At 32.8% G+C, this 11605-nt stretch overlaps 1 protein-coding gene across 3 annotated transcripts in view; it reads right to left on the minus strand.

Moving 5' to 3' along the window:
* Positions 1–6165: 6165 nt before the first annotated feature.
* LOC106465530 (protein bicaudal C homolog 1-B-like) overlaps positions 6166–11605 on the minus strand; it is a 49790-nt gene continuing 44350 nt past the window's right edge. For all 3 annotated transcript variants that reach the window (XM_022393440.1, XM_013925755.2, XM_022393441.1), the window contains 2 exons: positions 7615–7711; positions 6166–6475 (listed from right to left, as the gene is read on the minus strand). In XM_022393440.1, the coding sequence (XP_022249148.1) occupies positions 6378–6475; positions 7615–7711 (195 nt within the window). In that variant the 3' untranslated portion in view covers positions 6166–6377. The remainder of the gene's footprint in view (positions 6476–7614; positions 7712–11605) is intronic.

The raw sequence follows: 11605 nt of genomic DNA on the forward strand, positions 1-11605 counted from the left end.
AGAGATCATAGCACCAATAGAATACTGGACTCAAGTGATGAAGTTGGCTCACAAGTCAATTGTGGGAGAACACATAGGAGCAAAGAAGATGGCAGACAGAATCACTAACAACTTCCATTGGCCAAGGGTCACCAGAAATGTGGCAAACTTCTGCAGGTCATGTGACATTGCCAAAGGATATTACCTATAGTGAAGGTAGCCAGGGTGCTACTGGGTGAGATGCCTCTCATAGAAGAACTATTCAGCAAAGTAGATGTGGGCTTGATTGGACCACTAGCACCTGTATCCAACAAGGGCAACCAGTACATGCCGACAGTAGTCAACTATATGAAACGTTACACAGAAGCCAGAGCATTGCCGAAGATATAGACAGAGAGAGTAGTAAAAGCCCTCCTAGAAGTGTTTTGCAGAGTAGGCTTTCCAAAAGTAGTCTTAAGTAACAGAGGGTTACAGTTTACATTTTAAATATCGATCCTTAGCCTTCTTGTATTAGAAATGCTTCTGAATACCTTGAGCTGCATACAAACTTTCTTGAGCGAGTTTACAGGTCGCCTCCAGTCTATTTCTGCGGTCTAACACGTACTGGTATGTGTTCTTCACTTCTGAATCTTCTTCTCCTGTTCACAATAGCTGCATCAGGCTTCACACGGTTATTCTGTACAGTAGCTCAAAGGGTGAAAATCCTGTACTCATTTGTGGGACTTCTTGGTAAGCACGTGGTCTTTTCTGGCACTTTTTCTTTAGCATGCACTATAAGACTCTCACACGGTCCATTACATCTGGGGTGGTAAAGAGTTGCCTAGTGCTGATAAGTCTGCACTTCTGTTTGCATCAATTCTCGGTTGAATAGAAGGTCTTAGTTCTGCTACCCACAGATAACAACAAACTTGCCCTGAAATGCAGGAAGTGGTCAATAGAACAGACTATAAGGTTAAAATGGATGGGAAGACCAATATCTACCACATCAATCTTTTGAAGACGTATTTTAGAGGGGGAAAAGACCTAACAGGTGCAGCTAGTGAGGCACAGATGGACATTGCCGTCGTGGTTGTCGTCGATGCAGAACCAGAAGAGGGTGACTTAAAGACCTAATAGATCAAATTAAGACTGCTGGGTGGAGATGAGACACATAAAGACATTAACATCAGTGAGGAATTGACTGGCAAGCAGGAGAAATAGCTACAAGGTTTGCTGTGTCAGTACACAGATATCTTCATAGATAGAACAGACAAGACAGACCTTGTGCAACATAATATAGAGACCCTGACCAGGAATCCAGTCAAGGTGAAGCCCTACCAGATGCACTATGTGATGAGAGACCTGATGAAGCAAGAAGTTGAGGTAGTGTTAGAAGCCTGAATCATTGACTCTTCGAATTCAGCCTACTGTTCACCTGTGGTAGTCGTGAAGAAGAGAGATAGCTCAAACTGCTTCTGCATAGATTTCATGATGTGTAACCTCATGATGAAGCTCAACTCCAAACATATGAGCAACTCAGACACTATCATGGCAAATCTAGACAGGGCCAATTTCTTTTCCGAGATAGACCTCAGTAAAGGTTATTGGCAGATCCAGATGGAGACAAAATCTAAAGAGAATACAGCCTTTGTGACACCAGATAGATGCTACTGGTTCAATAAGATGCCATTTGTGTTAGTCAACTCAGCAGCAACATTCAAGGATGAGGAAGATGTTGCACAAAACCACCAACATCGAGCATTACATGGACATAATTCTGACCTATACAGATAAATGGGAAGACCACCTGAAGAAACTCAGAAGTCCATTCGTGCAAGTGAGCAGGTCTGACCATTAGATGATCTAATTGTTACATTGGTTATTCTGTGCTGGACATTGTTTGCCACAAAGTGGATGACTGACAGATAGCCATGGAAGAGGAGAAGCTAACCTGCATACAAGATGCACCTGCCCCAACAACAAAGCAGCAAGTCAGATCTTTCTTGGTGTTAGCAGGATAATATAGGAAGTTCATCCCAAACTATGCTTAAGTCACTGTACAACTGACCAATCTAATTAGGAAAGGCCATCCCAACAAGTTGAAATGGGAACAATCACAGCAGATGGAATTCCAGATGTTGAAGAACAAGTTAAGAAGTTTACCAATCATTAAAATGCCAGGCTTGAATAAACTGTTCATTGTTCAAGCCAATGCAACAGACATTCAAATTGGAGCAGTACTTGTGCAAGAACATGAAGATCGGCCGTTTTTTGTAATTGAACAAGAGTGTCTGGTCATCCGAAAATTCCAGAACTACCCTACAGAAAGATGTTCATCATCCAGACAGACCATCAGCATCCAGACGTGCAAAACCGACAGTGAGGATCATGATGTGGGTGTTGTACCTCCAGAATTATTGGTTCCACATTGAAGCCATCAAGGGGACTGCAAATGTCGGTGCAGACTGTTTGAGTAGAATGTGAACATGAACTGAGAAGTCTTTGTATATTGTAAAAATTTGTCTTGAAGATGAGCTTATTGTCAGATATATACGACTGCTTCTGTTTGTGATAGTTTATTGTAGGTTTGTTTACATAACTGTTTACAAATTATAGGTGATGTAATTCAATTGTTGTGGATTGGCAATTGTTTTATTATTGCATCATGTTACTAGAACCTTATAAGTTTTTCTCGTTGTTTTAATTGAGTATTATTGCATCATGCTACTAGAACCTTATAAGTTTTTCTCGTTATTTTAATTGAGTATTATTGTATCATAATATTTCATAATGTGTGGAATATAGTTTGAGTTAGTTAGTTATATAGATCTAAACAGCATGATAGTGAGTTTAGCAATAAAAAGCATATAACGGTGATTTCTAAAATGAATTATCACAGATTGTATTGTAACAACAGAGTAGAGAAGAAATAATTTGTTTAAAGTAACTGAACCAGACTTTGATGAAAAAGAGACAATTATTTAAAGTTATTGATACAACAATGATAACCAAAAGTATAACGAATATTTGTGTATAAGTTTCACTTCTTTTTAAAATACTATTTTAAAACAAGTTTTTTTTAGTCTGTTTATTATTAAAATTTATCATCAACAAGTAACAGACACCTACTGTAAAGAATCCAGCCCACACATAAGAACTTGGCACTGGCTTTAACCTGTGTCTATTACATGTGGGCCCGGCATGGTCAGGTGGTTAAGGTGCTTGACTTGCAATATGAGGGTCGTGGGTTCAAATCCCCACCCCACCAAACATGCTCACCCTATTAGCCGTGGGGACTATAATATGATGGTCAATCCCATTATTCATTGGTAAAAAAGTAGCCCAAGAGTTGGCAGTGGGTGGTGATTACTAGCTGCCTTCCTTCTAGTCTTTCACTGCTAAATTAGTGATGGCCAGCACAGATAACCCTTGTGTAGCTTTGCGTGAAATTCAAACCAAACCAAAACTATCACGTGATAATGTATTTTAGGGGGTAAAACACTTATTTGTGCAAGTTAATATGAATTGGAAGGTTTTCTCCCTTGTGTTTGTTTGGAACAGTCGTTGATGTAGGTAGTTTAAGATTGTCTCTGGTCTGACTTGAAAGTGTGGTATTTCATTATTCTTATTATCAAACTTTTCTGGTGAATATGAGTATTAATTTTTGCTTTGTGTAGATGCAAATGAAACCTTGTTTTTAACTCCAGAAATCATTATACAAAAGAAGTTGTCCAATAGCTAGACACAAATCCACTATTGTGAAAAGTATTTTGTTCATTTGTGTCATTTGTTTCTATTTGCTGTTCTTGTTCAATATAACTCCCTGTAGAACATTTCCACAATCTGCATTTTGTAGATAGTTGATTTCTTTCTAATATGGGGATATCAATGTACTTGAATACCACAAGGACTGGGTTCTTAAAATATTAGATGTTAATCATTCAAGGAATTTTGAATGACACAGTTATCACAAAATTACTCTTCCTCACATCACCAGGTTATGTCACAAGACTATATAAAAAAAAAAATGTTTGAATATTTGGCTTTAAGATATCAAACAATACATTACTACGAACAATTACTAAATCACCAGTATTTGGGTTGCATCTTCTATATTAATGCTATTTGTTGTAAAATACATTTGCTTCAATGTTACCATATAATTGAATTTGCTACCTTCAAGTGCACAATGAATGCAACTTAATTTATTTCATATTAACTCAAAAGTCATGTTTAAAGATCAATGGTCATCCCTTACTATTAAATTTGACAAACTGCAGGGAATTTCACTCCACTTCAGTAACCCTGGACTACGAAAATGGATGACTAGTTTCTTCTAGTGGTGACTATTCATAAAATACAATATTGTCATGGATATTTTTTACACACTAATAATTTGTTGTTTTCATAACTCATGTGTTAGCATAGGATACATGGTAAGACATGTGATAACCCATATGAAAAAATGGAAAACATTAGTTTCAAATTTAATAGATATTTGTTTTGATAGAGAAAAACGTTTTTTGCTTTAACTTGTTATTAATGTTTTATACAGATAATATTGATAACTAATCACCAACTGGGTAATATATTTCATATTTTGCTGAACCAGTTTTATAAAAACTATCAGATTTTAAGGCTGTTGTAATGTTTTTAGTTAATTCCTTGGCAAAGCTGATCAGTTGGCATCAACATTTTTCACTAGTTGATTATTCAGCAATACAGTGTTTAAATCTTTTATATAAAATTTATGCCACAGGAAACCAGGTATTTTGTCTTGTATGATCCAGAAAATAAGACGCTATTTTATATTCATTAATGAAAGAAATCAAGAGGAAAATTGAAAAAACAACTTCTACCTCTTTACAACTGAAACTTTATTAACTTACACTTCATAACTAATAATGTGCATTTAAACCAAAACTTCTTTCCAAATTGGCACACACCATTATATAACGATGCCTATCAGCTTAAAGAATTAAAACACACACATTGGAAAATTGCAAAATAAATTCACAGAACAGTATATATTTCCTTCAGAAATTAGTATAATAACAAAAAATATACATGTATAAACTGAATTTGTTTTTCCAAAAGTGTTATTTTCTTTGCAGACTAGTACTAAAGAAAATAAAAATTCTTAATATTAGGTACATGACTAAAGGCACTTTGGTATGAAAAAAACAACAAAAAAAAAACATAGGTTGACAACCATTCATGAAGTTTTCACTTTTTTCATAAATTTCTTTGTGCAGAATAATCTCTCAACTTACCATATCTACAGTAATAACATCTATACCCACAATTAATGTGTAAGACAAATACTGACATACAAGATGTTTTACATATACATAAACTACCACAGATGTCCTGACTATAATAACATCTATACCCACGATTAATGTGTAAGACAAATACTGACATACAAGATGGTTTACACATACATAAAATACCACAGATGTCCTGACTATAATGTGGAAAGTTGATGAAAATATTGAAATCGACATCAAACCATTTACCTTAGTAAGTGGCAGTTATTTCAAAGTAAATATCTTATTAGGCAATGCTAAAAATAATATGGCATTTAAAAGTTTTTTATAAGGTTTACTGTTTCAATTTTACAATTTTCAATATTTTACGATTTTTTTAGCAATATTTTGTGAGTTTATGAGCAATTTGAAATTAAGTTTTTAAAAATCAAGTAATAAAAAGAGATTTAACTAGACTAGCTCATGAAATGATACTTAATTTAATACAGAAGATCCTAACAGATTTAAGTATGAGTACATTAATTTTTTAGGTACTTTAACATTATATTATTATATATATAGTGATAATTTTGAAAACAAACCATCATATATGCATGATTTTCAAATAAAATGGAAAGTTTCATTTCAATGAACAATAGGAAGGACAATTCAACCAGTTTGTGATTTGGAACTGAAATATATAACATTTTGTTACTTGCATCCACAGATGCAAACTTATATATAATCCTTCCTTGCTTATTAGATTTCTTAATTTCTAAAAACGTTTTGTATTATAGTTTATGTTTTGCCTAAAAATCTTATCAAAAAAATATTTAAAATTAAACATCTTAGCTCATTACATTACAGTCAATAAATTGGATATGAAAGTATTGCAGTAAGTTTTTTTTTATATTGAACTGATAAAAATAAATATATATTTATATATAAAAAACTGGGATGATTCGAGAAAAATAAATGCTTTCAAAATATATTAAAACCATGAATAAATTTTAAGAATATATCTAATTAAAACCTTTAACAGTATCTCATTCATATGTATTTCTCAGTCAAACAGTTCATAAATAATCCTAGTACCAGATTCTTCAAATAGAACAGTTAGAGTATTACAGAATAATACATGCAAGTTCTTTACTATGGATGTGGCTTAACTTATGAATGTTCATTGTACCATTTGGTTTTACAATTATTTTCATAACTTTGAGCTCCAGTCAAGTCCATTTTTTGAATAGCCTCTTGTTTGCTTAAGACTGAATAAAAAATAGATATACATACTTATATATACATATACTGAACATGCTAAAATTTTGTTTAAATATGCTAAATTTAAATGTTCTATAACACTTTACCTTGTGAAATAAAATTTTTGTCACTTACCCTTTTTCTAGATATTTTGATGAATGGTAGAAGAAAAAGAATCACTATAAAGTTTTCCTAACACATCTGGTTTTTATCATTTTGTTTACATTGTATCAAAAAATTTGGTTTATGTAATATGCTTCAGACACAACAAAATAAAAACTTAAAGAAATCTACAAGCAGTAAAATAATAAACAAAAAATGGAAAATATACAAATATAAAAAAAACTACATGAATACACATAAAAAGAAAATAATAGCAAAAAAATAAGCAAATTACATTTACAACTAGAAACAAGATATTTACATAATATCCTCAACCCTAGAATTATTGACCACCCCAACTCAACACTGCTTCTTTTCAAACACATTTTTCTAAACTGTTTACGTGCAGAATTGTTTGTGAATCTGTGAACATTGGTTACAAGGTCTTTTATAACATATCAGTGACACAACAAATTGTAAGACAAAATAACCTCAATACTACAACTAATCCCACTTATTACTGTTGGATCAAATCCCTCTATGTATTTTACATATGAGTGATATCACTCAATGTTTGGGATAAGGTTTTGTTTTATTTTTTTTACATTGAGTGTTGTAATAGACAAATTTAAAACACAAAAGTACTAAACATGATCCAATATATGAGCCCCACAGGTAGAGAAACATATAAAAATAAGTTTGTAATCCAGTGTTTAGAAAAAGGAATGCCTATATATACATTCATGGATTACAGTATAAAATGTTTTTTCAAACTAAAACATGTTATATTTAAATGTTTAATGTTAAGGATTATTTATGAAAAAATCCCAAACTTTCTTGAATGAAACTGCTAGCTGTTTCTTAAGTGAACCTTTGGAAAAGTTTAGTCTCCCTACAACAATAGTTTTTAACATATAACTATTTGAAATATGAAGTTTTCTTCACATAAAAAAGATAAAAAAAGTGATTATCAAAGTAAAATTTCAAAATCATAAAAATTTGTAATACAAATAATTATCAACATGTTATGCACTTAGAAACTTACTTGAAATTGCTGATAGCATCTTTTGCCTGGGAACAAGAGGAATATTCAAGTTCTGCAGATCTTTGCTTGTAAGTTTTAAAAATGTTGTGAGATCAATCTGAAAAAAAAAGCCTATTTTCTCAGTTCTGGTACTTACATTTTGCTCAGTATATCTGAAGTGTATAATAATGTTTAACATTAAAATGTATATTAGTTGTAGAAAAAATGCCCCAAAAAATATGAGACACTGGTCAAAGATATCAGAGTGGCAGCAAGAAAAGAACTATTAAGATTGCTAAAGAAACAGAGGCTAAAAAGCAGAGTAGAACCACTGAAAAGTTTGTTCTTAAGAAGGTTCAGTCAGAACACACAGATGCTTTATACCATGATAAAAGTATAAATGAGAATATTGTTGGCAGACTCAAGTGACAAATAAGTTATTTAATTATGATGAGAATTTTGACAAAAATAATGGAAATACTGGTACTGTAGCTGATCTTATAGTCTTAGAGAAAGAGAAATGTGAACACAAAGAGCTTCATCATGCAACTACTAGTAGGCAAAATCAACATCCTGATCATAAAATAAATGACGACATATGCAACCCTAATTTTGAAGATCCCATATTTTGGCCAGAACATATAAGCATGACTAATTGTGATTTCTTAGTAAGAAAAGGTCCATGGAAAATTTAAAAGAATGACTTTCTAAAGGATCACACAGGACAAAAGTTTTCAAAAACCTACTACAAACGAAAGCCAGCAAATGGAAAAGTTGTAAGTCATCAATGGCCCGTGTACTCCACATCAAAGGATTATATATTTTGTTTCTGCTGCAAGCTCTTTGGTAACTGTAGCATAGCTTTCATATAAGGTAGATTCTGTGATTGGGTAAGTACTAGTGCACATATGTCTAAATATGAAAAGTCAAATGGACACATGACAGCTACCTTGCAATGGTTTGAACTTAAACAAAGACTCAACAAAGGATGCACTGTAGATAAGCTAAGCCTACAACTAATCAACAATGAAAGAGTTCACTGTTGAAATGTCTTTGAACATTTCCTAGCTATCATACGGTTTCTGGCTGAGTAAAAAATGCTTTTTATAGTTTAGTTGACAAACTGTGCCTGCCAAAAACACAATGAAAACTTTCTGGGAATTGTACAGTTGATAACAAAATTTGAGCCAACAATGAGAAGAGTGAAAGATGAAGAAATTCATGACCACTACTTGGGAAAGAGAATACAGAATGAGCTGATTTCTCTTATGAGCAATTGTAAGATGTACATGACTATTTCAGTTCAAGTTTAATGTGATCTTATGATTTAGTTAGCTTATATAATGCAGGTGTCACAATTAGTTATTTTTACAAGTGATATTTTATGGTAAGCTTTTTAAATAACTGTTTAAAAATAATACGTTATGTGGTTCAATTGTTATGAATTAGCGATGGTTTACAATAGTGAGATAATTACATCATGTTGCTAGAACTTTCTGAGTTTTTCCTTGGTTAAATTCAGGGGTGAAATTTTCAAAATAAAAGTAGTGGTACTCAGCAGAGTGAATTGGACCTGGTTTTGAAAAAGAAAAACAACCACATGTAAACATAAAAAAAGAACAGCAATTTGAGTGTCAATGAATAAATGGTTTCTGCCAGAACAATGGAATGCATGCACATCCAAAAAAGCAGCTCAACTAAGTACCAGTACTAGTACTGCCTTAAAAAATAAGTTCTGGTACTCAGTACAGGTGAGTATTGGCAGAATTTCTTCCATGGTTTAATTGAGTATTATTTCACCAGAATATCTAGTATTGTGTGGAATGTTCTAGACTTCTGTCAAGGTATAAATAAGTGTTGAAAAATCATTATTTAGTTATAATTCCAGACTGCATGATTGTGAGTTTAGCAATAAAGAGTGTATAGTGGCAATTTTTAAAGTGAAATTATAACAGATTGTATTGTATTAACAGAGAGAAACAATTCATCTTGTCAATTGGGTTCTAAAGTAACTGAACCAGTTTATGTGAACCGTGACCAAAAAATAGACACTTATTTAAAGCTCTGGATACAACTGTGGTAACCAACAGTGTAACGAACATTTATATATATATATATGAATTTATATATATATATAAATTTATCACTAACAAGTCACAGACAACTACTTTAAAGAATCTGGCCTTACAAAACCTGACAGCAATAAGGTGGAAACAACCATTGTACACAGAATAAAATCTGTTAAATATTATTCTGTTGTTAGACTGTAGACCAGACCTCAGCCATAATGAATAGATGCCATTCACTATTCATTATTATCAAATTATTATGTCTTAGATTGTTCATCTGATGTTTCTCCTGGAATTTACTAGCATTTCATAAATTTTGTGGAGGTGAAGGAAAGCACAGATAAAAATCTTCTTGAAGTCTTCTTATACAAGCTTAAAGAGCTGGGATTAGACTTTGTTAACATCAGTGGCCAAAGCTATTACACTGATACTAATATAAAAGGGCACATATCAGGTGTAAAAGCACAACTTCTGGAAATACATCCAAGAGCATTTTTCACTCTATTTGCACATCACAGTTACAATCTACTGCTTGTTGACTTAGCAAAAACTTTCAGAAACAATGACATTTTTTGGCATAGTTCAACATTTGTATGTCTTGTTTTTAGCCTCAACACAAAGATGGGCTATCTTTTGCGAGTCTGTGAAGCATCTGTCTAGAGAATCTCTGAGTGAAACATGTTGGGAATGCTATGTTGAAAGTGTTAAAACTATCAGGTACTAGAATGCAGTTTTCTGATGCATTGTTCAAAATTGTAGAGACAACAAATGATCCCCAAGCTTGCTGTGAAGCACAATCTCTGTGCAAAGAACTGAAGAATTTCAAGTTCTTTGTTGCTGTCATTGTTTTGTGTAGCATTTTATTCCATGTTAACTATGTCAGCAAAGAACTACAAAGTAACTCTGTAAACTTAGCAAGTGTAATCTAAAGTTTGGATAGCATGTGCTATTGGTAAAAAAAATACTGAGAAAGTAGCTTCGAAAGTTTACTGATTGAAGCAAGAGAAATTTCAAATGATCTGCAGACAGATCCAGTTTTCAAAGGCCCTAAATTACAAAGAAGGAAAAATATGTTTGCCTACGAAGCTGACAGTGAACCTGTCACAGATGCACAGTAGACTCTTCATGTAAACTGCTTCAATAGGGTATTGTACACAGCTATTAACAGCAGATATAAACAACTGAGAACATACCACAAGATATTTGGAATATATACAAATTTCAGAAGTTACAGAACCTGGAGGAGAAAAAAATGTCACATTGAACTAGAGAAAGTGCTCACAGATGGCCAAGATTGTGACATTGATAGCTATAAGCTTGCTGAAGAGATGAAAGCTTTGAAATCTATCCTTCCTGATTCACTCAACAGAGAGCCTCTTAAAATGTTACATTTTCTTTCCATCAAGACACAGTCAACAAACTTTTCCAATTCTTAGATTGCACCTCGGATTTTTCTGGTGACTGTTGCATCAAGTGAAAGAAGCTTTTCCAAGCTAAAATTATAAACACCCAGCTGAGAATAACAATGCTGCAAGAGTGGTTAAATAACTTGGCTATGTTGTCTATTGAAAATGACACTGCCAGAGACTTGGACTTTGGTGATCTCAAAGATTTCACTTCCAAAAAGCATGGAAGGTTCCTATTTAAAGAAACATGCTGTTGATCACACATTTGATCTTTAATAACAGTTTGGTCCCTATAGCTATAGTTGTTTAGTGTTATTATCATTATTATCCTAAATATTATATTCTTATATATCTCAAAATCATCAAAAATTTGCAAATGAAATTTATTATATGATGGATGTATTCATATGTTGTTTAAAATCAGTATCAGACCTCTAGTTTTTGCTTTAAATTTTTTGACTCAATAACTACTGCCAAGTTACTATTATAGTGACTGTAATTAAGCATGTGCATAGATACCAGTGCACACTTGCACAC

The sequence above is a fragment of the Limulus polyphemus genome, unplaced genomic scaffold (assembly GCF_000517525.1).
Source record: "Limulus polyphemus unplaced genomic scaffold, Limulus_polyphemus-2.1.2 Scaffold1972, whole genome shotgun sequence".
Lineage (NCBI taxonomy): Eukaryota > Metazoa > Arthropoda > Merostomata > Xiphosura > Limulidae > Limulus > Limulus polyphemus.